The 26901-nt window shown below is 39.4% G+C and overlaps 1 protein-coding gene across 1 annotated transcript; it reads left to right on the top strand.

Moving 5' to 3' along the window:
* The first annotated feature begins 4933 nt into the window (after positions 1-4933).
* Positions 4934-11786, top strand: rasd2.S (RASD family member 2 S homeolog). Its single transcript, XM_018261127.2, has 3 exons — positions 4934-5557; positions 8950-9229; positions 10149-11786. Exons 2-3 carry the CDS (start codon positions 8959-8961, stop codon positions 10676-10678), a joined length of 801 nt encoding a protein of 266 aa, XP_018116616.1. The 5' UTR covers positions 4934-5557; positions 8950-8958; the 3' UTR covers positions 10679-11786.
* Positions 11787-26901: the final 15115 nt, after the last annotated feature.

Raw genomic sequence — 26901 nt, 5'->3', positions numbered from 1 at the left:
AGGGAGGCTGCAAACATCTCCAAATTGGTCACTGGACCTCTCCCATTGACTTATACAGGAATTTGGCTGGTTTTAGGTGGCCAATAGTCGAATCTGAATTCTTGAAGGGCCAGAGTATGATAATCTTGAATCGACTGTGGATAATTCCCTAGTCAAATTTGACAGTTCTGACCATAAATAAAATGTGAAAATTCTAATTTTCAATTCGATTCTTAATAAATCTGCCCTTAAATATGAAGTTCATGCATACAAAAGAGTTGTAGGCTAGTGTCAAATCTTGACTACATCAACAGAAATTAACATCTTAGCTGGAGCTGGAAAGCCCCATGTGAATAGGACCAAGTGTACCTGCATTTAATTAAGGAGATATTGTTAACAATTTACAGCCAAAATAGGCAAAATGCAGGGGTTTTACTGCTGATATTATAATATGACATTACCTCGCTAGACTTGAAACTGGTTCATTGTAAATAAAGTCATTTACCTTGATCATAGTAACAAGCAATTATATGTGGCCTGAAATATGTCACATTCGGCTAATTAGTAGTGCACAATGATTTGGAAAATCAAGTATGGATCTATTTTCAGGAAATCCATTATCCAGAAATTTGGCAATGCTGTTCAGAATGGTGTTCTACGTAAACACATTTTTAAGAGATTTCCTTATTATCCTCTGTACAGTACCTTTCCTTGATGCAATCTATAGCTGGCCATACACTTCCAAATCTGCTTGTTATATGGTCATCCACATGCAGGGACAAATTTGGGATTATGGGGTCAACAGTTGGACCATACACTGCCGCCTACAAAGGACAATTGGACAAGAACTGCATCAACAAGCTGATGTGGTCCTTCTTGGATGGGTTTTTAAAACTGGCCCGATTAATATCTGGTTAAAGGAATGGAAGATTTAAGTTACGAGGTAGACTATCAAGGCTGGGGTTGTTCTCTTTGGAAAAAAGATGCTTGTGATATGATTACTTTTTATACATTAGAGAGCATTATAGACACATAACAGAAGATCCCTTTTCCATAAAATGGATAATCAAACCAGAGGCCACCCCTTTAGACTAGAGGAACAGTACTTTTATTTGAAGCAACGTAGGTGGTTCTTCAGTGAGGGCAGTGAGGTTGTGGAATGGCCTCCTGGATGATGTTGTGATGGAACACTAACACCAAAAAATCTAAATGTTTTTAATGAATAACATTACAATGTTTTGCTTCAGAATCTCTACTATAGTTTATATAAAAAAGCTGCTGTGTAGCTATGGGGGCAGCCATTCAAGCACAGGCTACACAGTTGATAACAGATAAGTACTGAAGAATCCCATTGTATAATACAGAACTTAATTGTTATGTGCTGTGTATCCTTGTGCCTTTTCTCCTTTTCCAGCTTGAATGCCCCCATGGCTACACAGCAGCTTATTTATATAAACTATAGTAGTCTACCTGAAGCAAACATAACGGTTTTACTAGTGCAGCATAACACTACATTATATTTATATTACTTGAAAACACTTTAATTTTTTGGTGTTAATGTTCATTTAATGCCTTTAAAAGGGGCTTGGATGACTTCTTGGACAACCATAATATCCAAGAAGTCATCCAATGTTATTGTGATAGGAAAATGTACAAATAATACAGATATTGGTATATATAGTTTATGTGAGTGTATGGAGGGGTCGTGTGAGTCACTGAGTTTCATTTGGAGGGGTTGAACTTGATGGACTTTGGTTTTTTTTCAACCCAACTTAACTATCTAACTATGTAACTATGATTTTCATGGGTGCCAATGAACCCAGGCTTTACCATTTACCCTATGGCAGGAAGTAAGGATAGGACTGCCTTGCATCCACTAGTGCACTCTGTACCTCATCCTTTATTTTTATTATAGAGAGAAATGTAGAGCACAGGAATGCTCTGGACCCAATGGTTTATTGAATCAGCACTAATCTGCACCCCTTAATGCTCTAACATATGTGTGTAGGGACCATGAGGCTTAAGTTCCCCTTTTTCATTTGGAGCCTCATGTGGATACAGGGTTTCCTAAGGGACAGAGCCCTTGTGATTGGTGCAGCATGGTTGATCCCAAAAGCAGCCACAAGGTGTCGCTGCTGTTCCCTATAAAAGGAGATTGCCATGTGCTCAGTCAGCCATTACTGCTGGAGGATTTTCTGATGATGTACTTCACTAAGGAGTAGTGAGTTCAGCTGCCACTATGTCGAGGCAGGAAGGCCTCTGAGGCCAGGCCCGGATTTGTGGCGAGGCCACATAGGCCCGGGCCTAGGGTGGCAAAAAATAGGGGCGGCATGCTGCCCAGCAGCATTGTGGGGACGTGTGCATCCCCATTCAATGACACCAGCTGCGCCGGCGCTTTCTCGCCGGCGCGCTGGGAAGGGGTAGTGTAGGCGGGCGCTAGGACCGCGGGGCCACCTGGTCCGACCGCGCGGCCTAGGGGCAGCCAGGAAACAAATCCAGCGCTGTCTGAGGCTGGGGTGGCAACCCCATGCCTGGGAGCTCGATCAAGAGGGACGGAAGCTATATACAGTATATACTAGGTGAGCCTGCCCGTCTGAGTGAATCCCCAGGGGTGAGTGATGCCAGGGAAGAGTGGAAAAAGAGAGCTTCCAGCATATTCCATTAGTGACCCAGGCTTTGTTTATGCCTGCCACGAAAGAGCCAATACTAAATCCAGAGGGAGAGGTATTTGGGCTGCTAGTGCTACTTGGGACCTATTGTACTCATTTTGGATAAGGGACTGAGACTTTAATCTGCAAATGAGTAGTGCGCTACTTTGCCTGGCATGGAGGGCCAGGAAATGGACTGCCACAGGTTCCCATGGGAGTGGGTTATATTGTATGATGTAAATGTGTTTTTACGTACCCTTTAAATTACACTTTCTTTATATAAAATTGTTGTTTTATAAAAGCAAAGTGTGTGTGTTGCATGTTATTCCGCAGGTATATTCCCGGATCCCATTAGGTGGAGACACTGCCGAAGAAGATTTCCCAGTACCCTTTCACCTTGCAAAGGGGACTCAGGACATGTAAGTCGGAAATATTGTGATGTACCACCTTGGCACCAGGTGGCCAAAAATGGGTTACATGTGTCAATGACATATGTAAATAAAGTCCCAGTTTTTTACAATGGTATATACTGATTTAATCTGCCAAGTACCAGCACTGCTGAGAACATTAGTCATGAGAGCCAGAATGAGTAGTTAATTCTCTGTTTGTGGTACAATTGTGCAAATGGAGAATGCTTTGAGCCCATCAGAGATAAAAGCTTGTTTAATATCATACATGACATTATGTTATTTCTCACTGTGCTTTCATTAGATAAAGTACTGCTCTAGCAGTTCTTGCTTTACAGTAGTTAACTGCTGTATTTAGAATGCAATTTTCTGTCTCTGTGTAAGAGAGTTTATATGATGTGATTTACCATTTATCCACCAGCCTGTAAACCTGTGAAATACCATTGCTTATTGTGATAATGCATAACAGCTATTCCTATCCTGCAGGTGCTTAGTGCCAGCTGCTTGTGAGGAGACAGTAGGGTAATGAGGAGTTATTGGTAAAGTAGGGCTATAAGAACTTCTGCATTGTTTCTGCATGACTGACCTGTTGCTTTACTGGTTTGTGTCATTAGCTCAGGTGATATCACTAGGTCCTGTACAAGGCTGTTAATTCATGGTGCACAGGTAACTATTGCAACTGCACAGTAAGGAGTTTAAAACAAAAATGGTGTATAGTAACCAATATCAGCCAGACAGGTGTATTAGGGAATTTATAGGGGAGAGTAATAAAGACACACAGGTTGCATAGGTCTAATCTCCCCTAGCAACCCATCAGATGTTTGCTTTTAAAGAGATGATCAGTAAATAGTACCTGCTGATTGGTTGCTATAGGTGTCAAGACATGTAGCAAACTTTGCACCTCTTTCCACATACCACTGGGGCAGGGACTGGTTGAAATGATGAGCTGATATCATGATTTGCATTTCTGTAAAGTTATGTGTAAAATGTCAGCACTCACTCCTGCCCTGCAATTTAGTGTCAGAGCTGGTCAAAGGGGGAGCATTGCAAGTGCAATGAGCACTATAGCACTCTCTGCACTAGCACTTTAAAAGAAAGGAAAATCTGCTCTTAAAGTTACACTGCCATACACTGCTTATACAATGTTCTGGAGAAGGCAAGGACATCTCTAAGCTGATGCTGGGAGTTGCAGGCAGGAGCAGGTAGTCTATCGCTGTGACTCTGTCCTACAAGAAAGCCCATGAAACTGTTTAGCCAGGAGAAACACATTTCTTCCTGAACTCAAGGAAAAATGACCTTGTCCCTCACCCCGAGCTCTGCCACTGATCAAACTGGAGACGGCTCCAATTTTCACTGGCCACAGTCCCTTTCAGGCAGCAATTCTTAACAGTTTTAAAAGCCGACCATGTTATTCTGAAAAAGCAAACTTTTTCTAAATTATCAGTAAAATATATAATATTTGCTAGTTGCCATGAGCATACTTAAAAAAACTGTTATTTTTTTAGAAATATATATAAACTTGTTTTTGTGCTGTCGAACTACTGTATAATTTATAAAACAGATTATATATTACCATTAAGATTCCTGTCATAGTAACATAGTTCGTTAGGTCAACACACATCCATCAAGTTAAATGTTAAATGTTTTGGGTCATAGTATCTGTGCTTCTATAAAACTGGGGTTAGTCCTTCCTAAAGCAATATCAGTGTTTTCTAGGAAAAGCAAACAATAGTGATATTGATAATATGAGGAACAAATCTAAAAGTGATTAAGTGCAAGCTCTTCAGGGTTAAGTAGTGGTAGAAAGGTTTTTTTAGCATAAATTAGGCTAAAAAAGAAGATTTTCCAGCAGCACATCTGTGTATTCCAGCTCTCAGGAAAGCCCTGCTGAAATCTGATTGGATGGGGCCCATGTAGGGAGGTATGGACCTTGGGAAAAAGCCTTTCAGTTCAGGAGACAGAAGAGACACAAGGGTCCTGCTGAAAGCTGTGCACTGTTTCATGCCTGGGACTCTGTAGATTGGGTTCCAAGAGAGGCAGACAAAGAGCAAAGCAGCCACTGTTCTCTTACTCAGCAGAGACAACTTGTTTAACCACAGAAATACTACAGTGCAAATAAACTCATCATAGGAACACAGCCTGAAGTCTACACCATGGAATGTCGGGATTTTTACAGTCTGTGATAATCAGTTTTCTGATCAGATGAAAGTATCAAAGCTGCTGCAGTGATTTCTGCTTCCGAACCTTATTACGGATCAAAATGACATGTGGAACATGACTCTGTTTTAAATATTATTTAACCCTGCTTCATCCACTCTGAAGGACTCGGCACTGAACATTTTCAGGGAAGAACACAATACTTACTTGGGTTTCTGTAAGAGCAAACTGTATAAATAGACCTGCCTATGGAGACTGTACTGAGACGTCAGGATTTTGAGAACAGTGGAAAAGAGCAGATTTTGGGAGAAGAAAAGGCAGAATCAGCAGCAATAGCCTTTGTCTGAGAGTGCGCCACTAGAAAAGGTAAGAGAAGTGTGTCGTACGAGATTTGTCTTTATACAGTACATGGGAAAATGATGGTAATACAAGCTGCACATAGAGATAATACTCTGACATGCAGAGTTATTCCCACTATTAATATGTAGAGTAATGTCACACTGTAACCCAATAGTATTGTATACAGAATAAAATGCAGAGCATTGAAATATTTTACATACAGAATCCCATACAGAACATTATGGCAGCATACAGAGAAACTGGGTCATTCAGAACATACAGAATTATAAAGTGACATAAAAAGTTTTAAACCCACATGCAGAGCAACAGGGTGATTCAGAGCCTTATTACAATATACAGAGCAATACAGTGATATGCAGGGCAGTACAGCAACATAAAGAATAATACAGTGACATGCAGAGAATTATAACAACATATAAAGTAATAATATTAGGGCATGAAAAGCATTCCTAACAACATACAGTACAGAGTAATATAGGGACACATAGAGCATGATAACAACATTAGAGTAATTGAGAAACAAGCATAATATTATAAGAATACTTGTATAATATTATAGGAATACTTGTATAATATTATAAGAATACTTGTTTAAGAATATACAAGAATCAAGAGTAATATGTATATGTAGCGAATATGGTAATAATTCATAGATTGCATAGAAGGTATTCGTGCAGAACAAAATAAACAACTAAAGAAAATGCAATCGAATATACAAATATGCCGATTATTGTTCCAAAATTCTAAGTAATATGCAGTGCGCAAAACATCATGCAAAGCAATGTAGCCACAAGCAAAACAATGGGAAAAAAACATGTGTAGTTATATGAGCAGGCAGAGTACTGTAAAAGGTTCACTAATAAAAAACCTGCAAAGCAATATGTGGACTAGCAGAGTTGAATATATATATATATATATATATATATATATATACACATATATACTATTCCGTGAAGAGCAACATAGTGAAAAGTCTAGTATTGTAAGAAAATACAAGCTAAAATGAGATGTAGAGCAGCTGGAGTTAGAATAACATTCACTTGCAGTGCAATATAAGGAACACAGAAAATATTAACAATATTCAAAGAAATATAAAGATGCACAGAGATTTGCAACAATATGAGCTTAAATGGCATGCAGAACCGTGTAACCTGCCGCAGAATAATATAGTGACACAAAGAGCTTAGTAATACCATACAAAGCAGAGTAACATGCAGAGTAATATAGTGACGCATTCAGAATATTGTGCTGCTATTCAGAGTGATACAATGCCATGCAGAGCATTCTAGCAGCATGCTGAATGATAAAGTGGCATAAAGAACAGTCGGAAGGACTATGCAGAGTAGTGCAGATATATAGTGAATATGCATTAATTTGAGGAGTAATCTAGAGAAAGGTGGAGCATTACATTACTAAGCATTGGAACGGCATGCAAAGTAATATAGAAGTACAGAAATACAAAAGAAGTGTGTAGAGAAACAGCATGAAATGCATTCAGAATATTGCAGTGATATAGTAAGAATGAAAAGCAAAGTGACACCAGGCAGTAATATAGTGAAACATGCAGAGCAATGTGACAAGACACTCATAAAGAAACAAACAGAGTATTATAGTTATATAGTATAAAGTGTAGCACATTGTGGCACCAGGCTAAGATTGCGACAAGCAGAGCATTGCATTGGTATAGTGAGACGTGCAGAGCAATGCAGCCCCAAGCAGAGTAATATAGGGACATATAGAGCATTTCAGTAGTATAGTAATATGCAGACTTTTTAAAACACTGCAGTACAAGGTAAGTAATGGCAGTGGCAGATGGTAAATATATTGCCCGGCAGAATGGGTATCAATCCATTCAGAGTGATGTATACATATGTTGTATAGAAATAGAAACAACTGAAACACCAGCCTGGCTACTCCTGTGCTGTTATATGCTGGAAATAATGCATTAGCTTGGAGGAACATTTACTAGACCATCAATATTTGGACCTCTAATACCTTGTGCCTTCTAAGGTGTATTAGTTACTGACCTGGCTTATTGAAACCTCTCATATTGGATTGTGTTTAGACAAAGGATACCAACGATACCAATATTGGTTTCTGATAAATCTGGTATGTATTGCCAAGCAATGCACTTCTGTGGGATACTTGTTTTCCAGCTAATATTGTAAAAATCGAGCAAATCATCCAAATTGTTTCTATAGAGAATTCTTTACTTGGTTCTTTCCGAGTTATGGGAAGCCAACATGCATTGTTAGGCCCTTTTGTTATCATCCTAAATTGTTTGCTCTACTATATGATTCTGTACCCACTTTCATGATTATCTGTTCTGATTTTGCCATCTGAAGAAAGATACTTCAGGCCAGTTCACTTGTCTTTTATACTTTTATAGCATGAAAGGTGTTTTCTTCCTACATTCCCCGTTTCATTTTGCCTCTTTCTAAATGAACTTGCAAACGCAAACATACAGTCTCATCATTTTGACGCATTTCTTTTGTGCCTTTGATTTGCCGTTAAATCTGCAACTCGATGTAGCAGAATAGAATTGACTTCACACTTCCCACAAAAGCAGCCATGTAATTTCAGATATTGTCTCAGTAACTGGGGGATAGATCTCCTAGGGTACCTTTAATTTACGAAAAAAATTGAGATTTCACAAGCTATTCTTGTAGTCAGTACACTTAACTGATCATTCAGTGTTCTGTATTATAGCTTTGTTGTTTGTAAAATGGAAACATTTTGAAGTGAGCTATAACTCTTTGTGAAGAAGGATTAGCACATATATAAGCAGACAGAAATGCCTGGGTTTGGTTTAGAAATCCCTGCGACAGCAGCATAAATAGGAGTGACTGTGCTCCACTGCAAAAAATTTTATGGTCAAAATTGGGGAGATGCACTATTTTTAAATTGTATATTAAAAATTACACATCATTCCTGGGCCCCCAACACTCAATCTTCATGCTCAAGGTCTGATTCTTCTGTATCTGAAGCCCATGTCATACCAGAAGGTTATGCCTTGGGTTAGTACTGGAGTACTAGAGAGCACTGATATTGATCTGCTCTTGCAGGTACAGGTAACATGATTCAGAATATAAGCAGATATTGTCATGCTTAGGTATCATAAATATTGCCCTTGTTACATCTAGGACCTGGTGCATCTAGCACCAAGAGGCACTCAACTAGAGATGATAGACTTTGACTGTGAGATAAGGTCGGCTGTATTTTGGGCAAACATGACATAAAGACTTTTATTTAAGGGTTATAGAAGAGATTATACATACTTATTTGTGTCTCAGGGATTTTGTTTGTAGAGTAAATTTTGACACATGTCGAACACAAGCTGAGCAAGCTAAGGATTGCAGTCGTTATGGTCAACTCATACTAAATGTTTTTTGTCAAAGGTTGAAGCCATGATGAAGACTCTCTCCAGTGGGAACTGCACACTCAGTGTCCCAGCCAAAAACTCTTATCGGATGGTTGTCCTCGGGGCATCCAGAGTTGGCAAGAGTGCCATCGTTTCACGTTTTTTGAACGGGCGATTTGAAGACCAGTATACACCAACCATTGAGGATTTCCATCGCAAGCTGTACAACATCAGAGGAGACATGTACCAGCTAGACATTCTAGATACATCTGGAAACCATCCATTTCCAGCCATGAGGAGACTATCCATTCTCACAGGTAAAGAAGTTGCACAGACAGATTGAGCTAAACATAATTAAACTGAATGTAGCTGATGCTCTGTCAAACTAATGTTCTACGATTGGTGCTAAAATGAAATGCTGCAGGTAACTGCACTTGTGCTATTTAGTACCTGAGGTCATAAACAAACCCTAGTGTGTTATCATGTACCTGTGAGTTGCACCACTGACAGCACAAAAGGAATTGGGAATGGGATGACTGGTATGTGGCCCTCAGTTATGTTATAATAAGTCATTATCCCTCATTTATCCCTTGGTGTGCAGCCACTAATGCCTGGGTATATGTAAAAGCTAACAAGAAGATATGTGCCAGCACTGAAAAATACACACATAGTGGAATTAACATGTATATTCTTTAATTCAATATAATCAATGATCTAAATAATCAGTGACTGGCCAGTCTATTAATTCATAAACAATTAAAAACAGTGAATAAATACAGCATAAATAAATAAATAAATAAGGAAAAAATAATCAACGAGGGACCTAAACACATTTGACCACAATTCATAACACTATAGCATTTTTCAAAAACTTATTCCAAAAAAAAACGTTTTCAACCACCACGTCTGTAGCCCAAAAAAAGTCCAAACCAAAAAAGCAGACTTGGAGTGTATTGACTTATCAATTGGCTGTTTTAGTAATTTTGTAAAATAATAGTATAAAACTTTCAGAGGTTAATTGTGAGAATTCAAGTTCCACAACCTCCTAGTATACCAATGACCACAATTTATATGTTTGCAGCAGATTAATCAAATCCAAGAGAGCTGAGTGTATTACTAGTTATCTTTGCTGTTTTAGTGGTATAGAGTTTTAAGAGAGAGTGAGAGTTCAAGTTCTACAACCTCCTAGTGTACCAATGGAAAACAATGTAACACCAAAATCTTCTTTTTTCCCAGGTGATGTATTCATACTTGTTTTCAGCCTGGACAACCGGGATTCCTTTGATGAAGTAAAGCGGCTTAGAAAGCAAATTCTGGAAGTAAAGTCTTGTGTCAAAAACAAAACTAAAGAGACGGGTGAATTCCCTATGATGATTTGTGGCAACAAAAGTGATTATGGTGAGCATCACCGCAAGGTGAGAGCTGAAGAAACAGAGCGTCTGGTGTCTGGAGATGAAAACTGTGCTTACTTTGAGATTTCTGCAAAGAAAAATGTAAATGTAGACAAAATGTTCCAAGTCCTGTTTAGCATGGCAAAGCTGCCCAATGAAATGAGCCCAGCCCTCCATCGGAAAATCTCCATGCAGTATGGGGATACCTTTCACCAGAAGTCTTTCAGGTTGAGAAGGCTGAAGGAGGTAGATGCTTATGGTATGGTCTCACCTTCAGCTAGACGTCCCAGTGTCAACAGTGACCTTAAGTACATCAAGTCAAAAGTACTGGGAGAAGGACAAGGACGAGATAGAGAGAAGTGCACTATTCAGTAAAGACTCTGCTGTGCTGGGGGCATCCCAAAGTGCCTTTGCCATTGAGAGGAAAAAGGATACCCAGGATTCCCAGCCCTTCGTTTCTGTAAGGACTGTGAATGGAGAACATTCATTTTGCCTGCTTTGTTCTGAACTTTGTCCTGCTCAGAAGAACAAGATCCTTATTCCTTGGTTAACAGCAATTCATCTATAAATGCCAAATGAAGACCTCACTTTGAAGCCTTTCTGTATGTTGGCAGATCAGTGGATGGCTAAAGATGGTGTCAGTTCCAACTGCACAACCCTGCAGTTCCATTACAATTCAGATATTTATCAGTTTTCCAAAAAAGATTTCACATATTTAAAACAACTGTACATTTGGTTAGAGACTTGGTGGTTACATATAGAGGACTTCACTGGACTGTTTTCAGTCTTTCAGCCAGGTTTTCCAAAGAATAAATGTAGAATAGTTGAGGTTATACTTGAAATATTCCCCATTTCTGAGGTAGTGGACCTTAGCAAACACTGACCATGTAACTTACGCTATTTTGTTTGGTTGTTTGTGGTTTGCTGCATGTGAGCCAATGAACAGCATTGTTTCTGTGATTGTGAACTACAACCATGAAGCTTCTGTACAAAGGAATAACTAAAGACTTCTTATGTGCAGTCATCTAACCCCCACTGTCCTGGGGAACACATTGCTCTGCACTTGCAGCTGTTAAAGCAGCAGATGGGAAATTGGACAGTGGAGTTCATGATCAAAATGTAACTTTTAAGGACAAAAAAACTGAACAACTTATTTGGATTTACTGTAATGAAGGAAAATGTATTCATAGCCCCATCATGGCCCCTTTTTTTACTGTGTAATAGGATAAACCACCCCAGCAACGTAATGACATAAATCATTCGTCCAAGACTGAAATAAATTGCCAGATAAATTCAAACGTTCTAAAAAACATAATTCTCAAATTAAACAATATAAGTAATATTGAGCCTAGATAGTTTGTTTGGGACAATGCAACAATGGGACCGTGTTTCCTCTTAACCGACAATATTTTAGAATACTTTTGTTCTGGTCATATTCTGATTAAACTGTATTTTGTTTTTAATATAAAGTATAATGTGTGTACATTTGTGTTTTCTTGGTGTGTATTTTACAGCTGTAGAGCTGGATCCAAAAAAAGTAGGGCAATGACATCAGAGTGGAGCAGCAGTGGGGCACTTTGTGTAACTATCTCATTTTAAACTTATGACATCAGTGGACACTAGGGTAGCTCTAGGGTAGTGCTGGTATTAAATGGACATTGTTGGGTATTTGTGCCAGAAAAGTAGAAGTAGTTTAGTTAGGTACATTTGAAAAAAAATACATTTTGAAAAAGCGATAGGCACTTTAGTGTTTGCATGGGTTTGTGTTACAGTGATTTAATCTCCTTCCTTTCTCTGACAGTGTTTCATGGCTGATACTTATTTCTAACAAAGTCATTAAACCGTAGAGGCCCAGTGGGAATAATTAAGATACGAAAAGTTACGATGCTAACTTCAAAAGTTCACAGGCATTTTGAAATCTGTAGCTCTATGAACAGATGACTTGGATGATAGTACTGTTTTAAGTACAAAGTTGATAATTTAAAGGAGAGTTTACAGAGAATTATTTTCGCCCACACATAAACACATAGAAAGTGGCAACAATGATGAAATTAGGAATACAGGGATCCTTTACAAATTGGAAGGAAAATGAGTGCAAGAACACAATCTAGGTTCTGTTTTGGAGCATACAGACCTGTGGCTGCCCCAAAGAATAAAGCTTTGCATTTGGTGTTTTGGGTGAGAAGCACATAAGCATTCCCCTTCCAGACCCATACCCACACATAGGAATCCCCTTCCCGACCCATACCCACACACAATATTGAAAACAGATAGCAATAACAATGTTGAAAACAATTACATTTATTACAAAAAGGAAAAAATAACAAAAATCATATTTGGTGAGCCCAACGTGTTTCGACCATAAGGGTCTTCCTCATGGGCATAAATAATAAAGAAAATCAAAAAGGCAGGCATACCCACACACAGGCATCCCACTTCCACCCATACCCATCCATGACATACAAGTTAGGCAGTGTCAGTGCAACATGGCTCTGTAGTTACCACTTACTCTATGGCAGGCAGTAAAAAAAAAGGCAGGAGTGCTAGCTCAATGAGCACTACAATATGTTCTCTTGCACTCTTAGCAAATTACCCCTTATATTTTTGCAGCAGTTCATTGTGTAAAGAATAACATTTAAAGATGTAATGACTAATTTACTAATTATGTAAACAACTACAATTCAAACCCATTAGCACACATAACACTTGCACATGGTCCTAGGTGATCAGCTATTGGACTCTGCACCCTTGTGCTGGTTGCACCTTCCTTTGCACATAGATAGTTACATAGTTTCACAGTTACATAGTTAAATTGGGTTGAAAAAAGACAAAGTCCATCAAGTTCAACCCCTCCAAATGAAAACCCAGCATCCATACATACACCCATCCCTACTTTAAATTAAATTCTATATACCCATATCTATAATAACTATAGAGCTTAGTATCACAATAGCCTTTGATATTATGTCTGTCCAAAAAATCATCCAAGCCATTAACTGAATCAGCATCACAACATCACCCGGCAGTGCATTCCACAACCTCACTGTCCTGACTGTGAAGAACCCGCTACGTTGCTTCAAATGAAAGTTCTTTTCTTCTAGTCTGAAGGGGTGGCCTCTGGTACGGTGATCCTCTTTATGGGTAAAAAGGTCCCCTGCTATTTGTCTATAATGTCCTCTAATGTACTTGTAAAGTGTAATCATGTCCCCTCGCAAGCGCCTTTTTTCCAGAGAAAACAACCCCAACCTTGACAGTCTCCCCTCATAATTTAAGTCTTCCGTCCCTCTAACCAGTTTAGTTGCACTTAGTCTCTGCACTCTCTCCAGCTCATTTATATCCCTCTTAAGGACTGGAGTCCAAAACTGCACTGCATACTCCAGATGAGGCCTCACCAGGGACCTATAAAGAGGCAGAATTATGTTTTCATCCCTTGAGTTAATGCCCTTTTTTATGCAAGGGGCATTGCTCCAAACGCAAGCTGAACACTTCCAAAGGTTTGTGCCTGACAGCTACAGACTTGCAGGAGCTGCTTTTTGCATGTAGCAGAATTGGGCACATACTCAGGGCATTTGTAAGAATCTATGTGGAAAACATCTCAGCACCAAAATGTATAATAGGCAGTAGGGATGCACCGAATCCAGGATTCGGCCTTTTTCAGCAGGATTCGGCCCTTTGGTTATCATTACTTCAATAATGGGCATCCCTTGCTTTTTGTTATTGTTTCTTGAAACACACAATTCAGACGGACTGGATATACTATTAATTCTACTTGGGAGTCCTGGAATCACTGTTTCTTAAAATGACAGAAATACATTCTTCTTGCTGCTGCTTTATCTGTAGTTCATCCTGCTCATTCTTGCTGCCACTGCACTGTGCTTACATGTCATAACCCATTATAATGCTGTAACATCTACAAGTCCCCTGATTATTTTGCCTTCTAATGGAAATCATTGCAGAGAACAGAATTTAGAAGGAGGAGTTAACCGCACCAAGTCAAGATGCATCAGTCAGCTCTAAACCATGAAAAGACTATGGGAAGGCAGAAATATAAAATGATTTCTGGGCCCCTAGATTTGAGATTGAGCCCTATATAATCATTCAGCGTCACATGGAATGAAAACATCAACAAATGAGAATATAATTTCTACAATGTACAAGATTAAATTGTAGGAATTAAAAAACAATAGAGGAATAAACTAATCTTAATAATATACTTCATATTCTGGTTCTTACATCGGCCTCCAAAGCAAAAATGCAGATTCTAGCAGTTATAGTTAGACTTGTCATATTTGACTCAGGTTCATAAATGTGAGAGGAATATGGCAGCCACTGTGGGTCGTTTGCTCAGCTGCAAATGACAAACTAAAACTAATATAAGCAAATTTCGGTTGCACCATGACCCCTCCCCTTTCTTTAATTTTGTGCTGCTGAACGTGGAAAAAACATTATATCTATAATTTAGATTGTATGTAGCAAGAAAGAGAAGGTTTCTTGCCTCCCACCCCCAAAATCCCACCCAAAACAGGAACTTTGCCCTGCAGTATATGCCCATAAAGTGTGAAAGTAATGTGAGCTGTGTTTGGTGGTGCTACATCCAGAGTGAGGGGCAGGTGGGAAGTATGAGGAACATCCTATGGAATGGCTCCAAGCTTGTACATCATTCACACATACACACTAGGGGGCAGATTTATTAAGATTCGAATTGTAAATTAGAATTTTTGAGTTGGATTTTTGGTTAAAACTCACAAATTCGAATTGGGAATAACCCAAACTCGAATTCAAATTCGATTTCAAATTCGAGATTCGCCAACTAAAACCTGCCGAGTTCATGTCGAAGTCAATGGCAGAGATCCAGTGACCCATTTGAAGATGTTAATAGCCTTCCGGACATTCGAGTTTTTTTCGGAGAAAAAACTAGATTTCAGTTTAGTCGAATATGAATCGAATACGAATCGAATTTTCAGATCGTCCCTATTCGATTGGTTCGAGTTCGAACACATTTTTTCTTAAATAATCTCCCATTCGAATTGTGAATATATTCAAATTTATTAGAGTACAAAAAAAGTCACATAAATTCGAAAATGCAACCTTTGATAAATCTGCCCCTATGGAGCACAGGCATTGAGTAGCCTCCCTTGTGCTGACACCAGAACCAGCACAGACCATTGCCCCAGGCTGCGTGTATGGACCTAAAGGAATCAGTTATATGCCCTATAAGCACTCTAACACTTGCATCAGGGCAATGGTAAATATGTGTATAAAAAGGATGCATTGTTATAATAACTGATATTCATATATATATTTTTGACAAAAAGTAGAAGTCAATGGAAACTCATTGTTTGTCCCTGAGCCATTGCCAGATCAACTTACCAAACCCCCTAATTTTCTGCTTTTAAAGAACTTATATTTTTAGCGTAAGTGCCCCTTAAAGTCAAATCAAATATAGGAATGTAATTCTGGTCATTAGAAGGTGTTACATCACATAACAGCCCTTTGATTTTTTCAGTTTTAACAGTTAGCCAACTTCAAGAGAACGGAAGTAGACAAGATTAAGACAAATTTGCACTTGATCATGTCTGGCAAACTACGTCAAATGGGAGAGGCCAAGATGAGATAGGCAGTAAGGATCTGTATGTATAAGGTGAAGACACAGCCCAAAGTCCCACTCCAATCAAGTCAATAGCCACAGTGTAGGATTAAAGATGGACTGAAAACAACTTGAGAAGATATAATCACATAATAAAGAGCAACATGTAACCAGCTTCTAAATCGGCTGCACGCAGGTACAATCAGCCCTGGGAACAAAATTCTTATTATTTCCTTCCCAGGATAAACAAGCAAATTCAACTCTAAAACCAAATCTGCCGACTCCCACACATCAAATAGGCAGCTGTAACTAGTTATTGTACAGCGTGAGGCAACTCCCATAATAACACAAGAGGAAAAAGAGAGCATGTGTGCTAACATGAGCATTCAAGCCATTTAAAGGATTAGGCTAGAAATGATGTACCGCATACAAAGGGACCACTGGTGCAGCCCAGGGTCTATATTTCCCCTTAGCTTCCCATCTTACAAATTGTGGTTGACTTACTCCCTCCTGCCCCAGACAGTCCCCACACAAGCTGTAAGTATTTTCTTTTTTATTTATTTTAGTGCAGGTAATTGTGATAAAACAAAAACAACTCTGTTATAAACCGTGCCGGTTCTTTACTGCAGGTACTGTAGGTACCGATTATTAAAGGGGAACTCCACAAAAACATAACTTAAGCTTTTTGAATTTTTCAATATAATTTCAAGCAACTTTGCAATATACATCAATTAAAAAATGCATGCAGACTTTACATGATTTTTAATGGTTTGGAACAGGTTCACTAAGCCTAGCCCTCCACTTTGCTGAGCTGGCTGACTACTCTTACTTTGTATCAGCAGCCATCTGTATTCAGCCTGCATCCTCCGTTGTTACAAGTTGTAACATCAGTGTTTAGTCCCTCCTTCCCTGCCAGGATTTTAAACGATGCAGAAAGAGAAGAACTGTTAAACAACTGGATTTCAGCATAGAAAATGGCATTTATTCATACTTTTTGAAGAAACAGGTAACTGTGATGGGTATATTAAGAATTTCTGTGTTGTGTGGGCCTCTTTATTAAATGTTGGTTTGGAAGCCAGAGTTCCCCTTTAAGAAAAAACAGTTAAAATATGTTTACATTTGTATGGTCAGATTGCTATAATTTTGGCTACATTTCTCATGGTTACATTGAGGCCATTGCAGCAGCATGTATCTGAAATGATTACTCCTTCGTCCCACGACAGGTTTTTATATAGTAATCCTTGCTTGTCTGCTTTCAAAGAAATGAAACCTTCTGTCTCTTCTCCTGACCAGTACAGATTATTTTTAAGTAGCCGTCTGAGGTGGCCCCCTGTAGTGCCACCCAAGTGCTGGAGGGGGTGGGGTGCATCACTAGAGGGCGCATTTGCACTTTTTTTGCACTAGAAAAGCAGAATTTACTGTTTAAAAAAATTGAAATTTGTCAATTAAAAGTACCAGTAGTGACTTGTTAGCCTCCCCTAGTACCCTTCTCTGTGCCATTGATATGTGAACGTTGGTCTGTTTCAAGCGCTGCTTGATATCTGCCTGCCCTGACCCATTGCCTGAAAAAGATAATAAAATGTTTATTTTCTACAGCTCTGCAGGTTTTATACTGTGACACAATTACACCAGCAACCTCTCGTGGTTTTATGTCATGATGAAGAATGAATAGAAAAGTGAAAAGATACAGAAAAACATATTTTAATACCTCAACCTGGAATTACATAGATATCAACATTCAGATTGTTGATCACTGAATTGCAGTTTTTATAGATTTGCTTTAGTGAGAGCGAGCTGGAATTGAAAGACAATTCAATAACCACAACAATTAAAAAATGACACAATTCATTAGATTAATTTCATTTGTGACATTGAAATGTTATAGCCGTTTCAAATACATGGCAGTGTTGAATTCTTGTTGGAAAGAATGCATTGTTTAGATTCTCTGCCAGACAAGCACTGCCTGTAATATATATGGCCATGCAGACATTGATATGAGTGTGACTTGTAAATTAATCAGCAAGAAACACTTTTTACTCCAGAACCATAAAACTGCTGTCAGTGTACCCTGCATATGGAGACAAGTAGACAATTGAAAATCTTTTCTTTTTTTTTTTGTAACTTTATATTTATTTGGTTTTACAATTTGAAAATCTTTTCTTAGCAGGTCACATTCTCAATGGCCACTTCCAGCCGGCAAACCATATGCAGGATAGTTGGAACAGCACCCACCACAAGTTAATTTCACTTAAAATGCCTTTATTGCACACTTGGGGCGTTACAGTCTACCCTGGATACCCTTAGGCTGTGGCCAACTCTCTGCAACTCCCAGCAGTGTATAGTGGTCCCATTATGCACTTTACCCTCAGGTGGATCCTGAGTGTCTCCTGGTGCACACATCAAGCAGCTTTGAAATAACAGCAGTCCAGGGGCTGCTTCAAACAAATAAACTTCTTTATTGAACAAACAGGCATGCCTCTAGCGAATGCAAAGGCTCTTAATGGTATTTGGCACAAAATCACATCAATCCCAGAGATCCTCTCAATAGATTGTAACACTCACAGATAGGAAATACTCTTGGTAAATCTCCTCCCCAGCGGTAGTTCTGCCCATCTTATTGATCCTTTCCCCAGCAGAGGTATACTCTTGGTGGTATTTTGCTCTCTGGCAGCTTCCCCTACCCTTGTGCTCACCCACTCTCTGAGTTTATCTTGCTTCCTTGGCAGACCTTCAGCCCCTGAGCTCACCCACTCACCGGTGGTGTCTTGCTGCCTGGCAAATCTCCTGCTCTAAGCTCACCCACTTGTGTCCCTATGCTGGCGACTGATCACCACAAGAGTACCAACCCCACTGTCTTTCTCGTGGGGCCTTGAGCTGCCCGGGTAAACAACCCAGTCTGGCTTATCTCTACAAGAGCAACTATAACAATGTTAACTATACTGAATTTTAACTTACTTTAACGTAAGAAATGGCCAGACCCAATCCTGTACCCACCTCCCTGCAAGGTGGGATCCAGGAACAACCCCCCAGCCCTGCATGTTTGTTCTCCCTTTTAAACAGTGCTATCTACTGGGCAAACCTTAAACTACAATGGACCTATGTGTTCTTGCACAGAAATAAATAGAAGGATCGGCTTACCCTCTCCACAGGGTGACCCGGCTGCTGCCGCCCCGAGTCTGTCGCTAAGGAAGACGTTTTCACAATGCACATCCAAGACGTTGCAGCTCACTCCTGTGTCAAATGATCGCTCAGGTTTGTATTTGGTTAAAAGATCAGCCTTTATTAGTTACATCAGTTAAAAAGAAATGTTAGATCATGGTCTGACGCATTTCGTAACTATGTACTTCATCAGAGTATTTGACCCAGGAGTGCGCTGCAACGTCTTGGATGTGCAAAAAAGACATAGCTGCCTGGATAAATCAAACGACCACTTAGGTGTCCAAATACAGGAAACTGCCTGAGTAAAACCATACCTAATCCTCAGGGTCTCTACATTAGGTTGTATATAGTATCTGGCCTTGTATGATTTTCTAGGGCTGCCATACTGCTTCTCCTGCTAAAAAGATACTGACTCCTATATATTGTTTTGCTCAGTTTTCTGAGAAGTATTTCCATTTGTGATTTTAATGGCAGTGGTGGAGTTAGGGTTAGTTTGGGCTTTCTCTGACTCCGTTTGTAGGTCCACTAATCATGCTTGTGTATTCACGAGCCAAAATTGCAGGAATTAAATCATAACAGCATCTCTTTGCCTATTCCATATTAACTCCATTTTTAAAGTGATCCGAGTGATTCCATTGTTAAAGGATTTCAGGGAATATAAGAATCTTAAGATGTGTGTCTCTTTCAAAATATCTTAAATGGGAAAACACAGGACCTATTGATAAGAAATTTTCACTTGGGTCCATTAGTAAATCAAGGAAACCAAATCATCTCTAGGGATATATACTCCCACTGTATAACATACTAAAATTCTAGTCTTTGGTATAACTGTCCTGTTATATACATCTCAGGGTGAGCTAGCATGGGAACAACTCACACTCAAGGTATAATGTTCCCCCAGTGTAGGATTCTTGGTGTGGTATCCCACTGATCACTTAATTCAGATCAGAAAGGGATAAGAAACTATTCATTTCTGACAATACACTTATGATATGATGAGGTTGTGTAGCAGAGACGCTGGGCTATAGAAAACCCCAGTAAATGAGATACTAGTCAGTGGCAGGGCTGGCTGCTTTAATAGCTGCTCTAGTAAAAAAGATTGTGAGGTCAGGTAAGTCATTTACTATTTTAATAAATGCAAAGAGACCAGAGAAAAGCCTTTTGCTTGATCAGGGGGTTACCAAACTACTGAAGAGAAACAGTTTAGTCTCTTATGTTCAATGAACTAATTTGTATATACACGGATAGTAAGAATGTGACATTGTAAATAGTTCCATCCTACTGTATAAATGAAATCTTAGCCCAGGAAAGACCGAGCGGAATCATGTTATTTATGTTTAACAGGATATTGTGATGCTAAAGGGTTTCATGATCATAATGTGTAAATAAAGGCTAACTATAGGTTTAAATAGGTGATGCAAAGAGCCTGTTATAAACCAAGTTAAACGATTACAGGTTTTTAACAGTCTTCCTTTAAACATTATGCAAGAAGTTTTTTAAGGAGTTCTGTATGGCGGCATTCAGAAGGTGTATTTTAAATTCCAAATTACCATATCAACCAAATAAAAAGTGCATAATGGCATAATGCATAATTTAAATAATGATTCTGTTAGGCATCTGGAAGCAGAATAGTAAAGCTACATTTATTTAGAAGTGTATTATTACTAATGAATAATAGTTCTTATACCATACCTCCAACATTAGCAACGGAAATAGCAAGAGGGACAAAAAGATTTGCTGCGAGGACTGCAGCTACAATTATTTGACCACGCCCATTTTTGTGGCCACACCCCCTAATTACCATGTTCAATTTTACAAAATTTGGCAAGTTATGAAATTTGAACACATTTCTGTTGTTTTTAGAGGTTATTGAATTTTTACAAAAGTATTGAAGTGCACCTGTCACGTATTCTGGGCTCTCTGCCAAAAGCCAATTCAGTTTTAGAGACTTGGTATGTTTTTCGAGCTGTTCAGTGCAGGAGATCAAAGAGAAAGTTGGGACATTTCAGTAACAATCCGGGACTGCGGTTGAGCTGCCAAAATCAAGACTGTTCCGTGAAAATAGGGATAGTTGGGAGATATGCTGTTTTGTATGTCCCCCAAAAAGATTGGTAATAAATACGGTCTCTATTGCTGTAAAAGAAGATAATGTTCAAAATAAGGAATTCTTGATGTTCTGCTGTATGTGGCCGATATTGTACTGAAACATCCCCATAATCACTAACTAGCCAGATCCTATGAGTCAGAGCTGGTGCCTTCTGCACATTGTTCCACCTGCCTGGAGGGAAGAAGCTGGACAATGTATAAAGCCGAAATTGGTTGGATTAGACAGTAAGTCCTACTGTGAGAACAAAACAGCAATTTTTCTTTCATTAATCACTTCTACTGCCCCCATATTCAGTGAGACATTTTTGTAATTTGACTTTGAAATAGAAAATTTTCCATAAATGTTGGATAAGCAGCAGCATATGTTATGTAACACACTGCTAGATAAAAAGCTAAAATAAGTATAATTTAGAATTTAGTACTGCAGTGCAGTCATTATGGTATAATACACCTGATGCTGTAACGCTCCCATTCAGGGCAATTGTCAGCTGGGTGTGTGCCCACCATGTCTCGTAGTTTAAATGGGCCCAGCTCAGGCACTCCTGATGTTGCGGAACTATTCTCCCTAACCCTACTGCAGCAGATCATCTCATGATGATACAGGAGGTTGTATTTTTACATTGTCTGAAATACCTGGCTTATAGTTTGTTTAGTTTCATCCATTAGTCACTTAAAAGAAAAATCTCTATATTACTCTGATACTGACCCTTAATTCCTCATCTCTGTCCCATTAACTTATATTCATAGGACAGGATAAAGACTGAGTGATTTAAACTCAGCATCAGGCCTGAAAGACCCCAAACCTGTGTAACAGAATACAAATGGCATGTGGATCTATCGTAAACTATAGATTGCATAAGGATTTGTGTATCAGTTCTATCATTTGAAGCTTACTGACTACAAAACCTCAGTTGTGTTTACCCTCCTATATGTCCCTAATCTCCACTCATTTATTCCCAGTGCAAGTTTGCCTGCACTTTAGGTTGTGCTCTTTTATCATCTGCACCATTAATTTATCCTACAGCAGGGGTGTCCAAACTTTTTGCAATGAGGGCCAGATTTGGTGAGGTGAAAATGTGTGGGGGCCGACCATTTAGCCAGACATTCTTTGAACCATTAACACCATTTAACTCATTTAAACAAGGGCGTCACTATGTTCTAGTACGTGTCTATTACTAACACCTTCAGCACAAAAGCAGCAGTATAGACCAAGTGGCAGATCATTTCACTAATGTGCCCACATATTGCTGCTACATCTACGTGATTCCTGATCGCAATATGCTGGGGGGCCGCATTATTATTAATTTCATGATGGAGGCTGAGGGCCAGTGTAAATTTGATAAAGGGCTGCAATTGGCCCTCGGGCCGCACTTTGGATATGCCTGAGTAGGAAAGCTACGGAGGCATTTTATTGGCAATAGATTAGCTTCAAGCTAGAATGCTATGCTATATTTATTCTGTAGAATGTTTTACCATACCTGAGTAAAAAGCTCTAGAAGCTCTTTGTTTGTTTAGGATAGCAGCTGCAGTATTAGCTTGGTGTGACATCACTTCCTGCCTGAGTCTCTCCCTGCTCTCTCATAGCTCTGTGCTCAGATTACAGCAGAGAAGGGGGAGGGGAAGAGGAGCAAAGTGAGCATGCTCTTGCCCAGGGCAAGGAGGTTTAAGTTGGAGGCAGGAAGTCTGATATAGAAGCCCATGTGTACACAATAGAAGGAAAGAAATGTGGTGTTTCTTTTGACAGAGGACTCAGAGCAGTACCGTATATACTCGAGTATAAGCCGATCCGAGTATAAGCCGAGGTACCTAATTTTACCTACGAAAACTGGGAAACTTATTGACTCTAGTATAAGCCTAGACACAACTACAGCCCTGTCTCCCAGCAGCGCACATTCCGCCAAAGAGACTCCCCCAGCGATCAACCTGACTTCTTTGCAAAGTTGATGGTGACAGAGAATTGTGCAGAGAGTGCTGTGTGATATTGCCATCACTGTTAATCTTTCGTATAACCAACAGAGGGTGCTGTGTGATATTGCCATCACTGTTAATCCATTATACAACCAACAGAGGGCGCTGTGTGATATTGCAGTCACTGTTATTCTTTCATATAACCAACAGAGGGCACTGTGTGATATTGAAGTCACTGTTATTCTTTGATACAACCAACAGATGGCGCTGTGTGATATTGCAGTTACTGTTATTCTTTGATATAACCAACAGATGGCGCTGTGTGATATTGCAGTCACTGTTATTCTTTGATACAACCAACAGATGGCGCTGTGTGATATTGCAGTCAGTTATTCTTTGATATAACCAACAGATGGCGCTGTGTGATATTGCAGTCACTGTTATTCTTTGATACAACCAACAGATGGCGCTGTGTGATATTGCAGTCACTGTTATTCTTTGATATAACCAACAGAGGGCGCACTGTTATTCTTTCATAAAACCAACAGAGGGCATTGTGGGATATTGCAGTCTCTCCCCAAGTGAACTGTTAGTATAGGAATGATTAAAAGTGACTGCAATCTCAGCTACTGCCCGCTGACCCGAGTATAAGCCGAGGTAGACTTTTTCAGCACATTTTGGATGCTGAAAAACTCGGCTTATACTGGAGTATATACGGTATTACTTTGAGGGTTTACTGGTGTATTTAGGTGGACCTTTCTAATAAGGCTTACTTAGTTTTAACCTTTCCTTTTCCTTTAATGTGCTATCATTCACGACACTGCAGGAGCAATGTTCCATGCAAGGGTACAATACAAAAACAAATGGCTTTTTAATATTAACTGATCTCTAAATACTGTATATACCCTTGGGGAAAAAGTTGAGTTGAAGATGAGCACTTTTGTGTTAACATAATTTGTCCTTACCTGTGTCCTCTGACCAGAGCTTGAAATTCGGCTCATAAAGGCACCAGGAGCGTCTTTTTGCTGCCCCTGGAAACCTAGCTGGCACTGCTGCCTGAGGTGAGCACCTCAGCTCATTGGCATATCGCCCCTGCCTCTAACAACATGCCAGATGATTTCCTAGCTTTTTGTCACCTACAAATCCATCAGATGTCTGTTATTTTGCTGTGTAAATGTAGTTGTTCAGTGTTCCTTGTCATATTGTGTAGATATTTGGTCTCCTTGGTGTTGATTTGTAATCCTACTCTCCAGCTTCCAGCACTTCAGCTAATGTTTCATGTCATTTAAAATATGAGATAACAAGCAGATGTCTGTATAGTCAAGGTCTTCTAGTCTCGCCATTAGTCCCCAACTATGTTTGTAGGTGCTTGTTGTGGAGCAGAATCCAACAGGATAATAAAAAAAGTTATGGATATACAGGTAACCTTGCTTGAGTTGATTTTTTAATGTATTTTCTCTGCAAATGTTTACACTAGTGAAGAACATGTCAGCTAGAACCTCATGCTTTTTCTCATGAATCTTTTCTTGAAGAGCGTTCCATATGGTGGAATCAATGCTTAAAAGAAGAACTAAATATTGATGGGCGAATTTATTCGACAGGCGCCAATTTGTGGCAAATCTCCGCATTTCGCCGCCGGCAAATAAATTTGCGAAATTGCAGCAAAAATTCTGACGCCAGCTTGAAAATTTGCGTTTTGCGATTGCAATTTTTCAACAAACCGAAACGGGAGAAATTCACTCATCACTAAAACTAAACCCTAAAAATGCCATATTTTATAAACTTATCTCACCAAGCTAACGTGTCAGCTTGTCAATAGCAGCAATGATCCAGGACTGTTACAGGGGGTCACCATCTTGGAAAGTGTCTGCGACACTCACATGCTCAGTGGGCTCTGCTCAGCTGTTGAGAAGCTAAGCTTAGGGGTTGTTGCAAATTATCAAGCAGAAAATGAGGTTGGTCTGTAATATAAGCTGATGCTACAGGGCTGGTTTTTAAATCCTGATGCTAATTGCACTGCGTTCTGTGCTGCCATGTAGTAATTATCTGTATTAATTATTGATCAGCCTTATATTGTGACATTTCTATTCTATGTGTACTGTACATTGTGAGTGGGTCCCTAAGATCAGTAAGTGACAGCAGCATAGAGCATGTGCAGTGAATCAACAGAAAAGAAGATGGGGAGCTACTGGGGCATCTTTGGAGACACAGATCTTCCCTGCTAAAGGGCCTGGGCTGGTACAGAAACCCAAAACATTATGTATAACATTTCTAGCCTACTTCTTTAGTTAAGCTTTAGGTCTCCATTAAAGTCTAAAAAGGTTATGGGAGATCGGAACTCCAATGACATCAGAAAGGAAATCTTCTCTTGCAATGATCACTGATAGTGCATGGCAGGACCTGAACTAGAAGCTTAGAGTGCCCAGCCAACTGGGCCCGGCACTGGTGCATGGTCTACCAAGATATATTAAAATTGTTCATTAATTAGGGACTAACTGGGCCTCCTACACTCCTGGGCCCCCTACAACTGCTGGGCCTGCTTCCTCTGTAGTTACACTCCTGTTTGAGTCTCTCAAATCTAGTTCCCCCTCCTAGTAAGTCATTATATGTAGGATTTCAAGCATAACACATACATTCTATTTTGATTACTCTTACAGAACCTTTTTATCAGCCAGCACAAATAATGAGCATATGCCGATCTTCTTAAATCCTTATGTTTGCAAATAATTGATGCCCATAGTCTAGAAGCTGTGAAATACTTCATTTTCATAATAAGGATATCTGCACATTCAAGCAAACAAAAAACAGCAAAGCAGTACATTCTGGATTAAAAGCCAATGTTTTTTATAATTATGTACAAAATGGGAGCGTGGAAGCACTCTGGCGGGGGAGGATAGATCCTTCACACTGAAACCAAGGTTCAACACACACTGATTCACGGATAATGCTACTATGCAGAGAAGTAAGACTTTTATTTTTTTATTTTTTTTTTCAAATATTTTATGGAAGTTTTACCATAAAACAAGCAGAATCAAAACAGCCTGTTAAGATGCAGTCATGAAGACATCTATAACAAATGTCAGAAAAATCAGACAAGTCCTCAATAAATAGGGACATATCAAAGGCAATAGTTTAACAATAAGACTTTTTATACTATGGCTGAAAGGCAAACAAGTTAGGGACCGCCATACGGGGTTTACCTTGACGTGGTATGGTGGCTTTTCAACTTTATGATCATAACCTTGTAACTAAAAACCCCTGTTTTGTAAATGTAATTTTGAGACAGGGGACTAGGGAATGTGCATTAAAACGAGCACTTCCGTTATACTTAAATATACTATTACTTAGCCTTTAGAGTCAGGGCCTCAGTTAGACATCACGGGGCCCCGTACAACAAAATGTTCGGTGGCAGGGGCCTATAGAGTATTAAAATTATACATTGATGGCCAGGAGATTTAAAAAAAACAAACAAAAACACACATTGGTGTTCAGTGGAATTGAACTTGTGGCTTCAGGACTTCAACTTCACCTCCTTTCGTGACTTCGGGTCTTTTCGCCATTTCGGGATTTCAGCTGTTCGGGACTTCGGAAGGAGGCGGCACAGCTTCGGCGCTGTCAAGGGGCCCGGTACACATGTACCCCCTGTGCCCCCCTGATGGCTGCCCTATTTAGAGTGCTTCCACACCTCCATTTTGTACTTTTTATAACTATGGGTGATTACAGAGTGCTCGAAATTTAGGGGTTGTGGAAGCACTCTTAAGGCTAAATCAAGGTATGTTTAAGTATAAGGGAAGTGCTACTTACAATGCACTTCCCTGGGCCCCTGTCTCATAAGTAA

This window comes from Xenopus laevis, chromosome 4S (assembly GCF_017654675.1).
Source record: "Xenopus laevis strain J_2021 chromosome 4S, Xenopus_laevis_v10.1, whole genome shotgun sequence".
Lineage (NCBI taxonomy): Eukaryota > Metazoa > Chordata > Amphibia > Anura > Pipidae > Xenopus > Xenopus laevis.
This window is presented reverse-complemented; position numbering and strand designations above follow the sequence as displayed.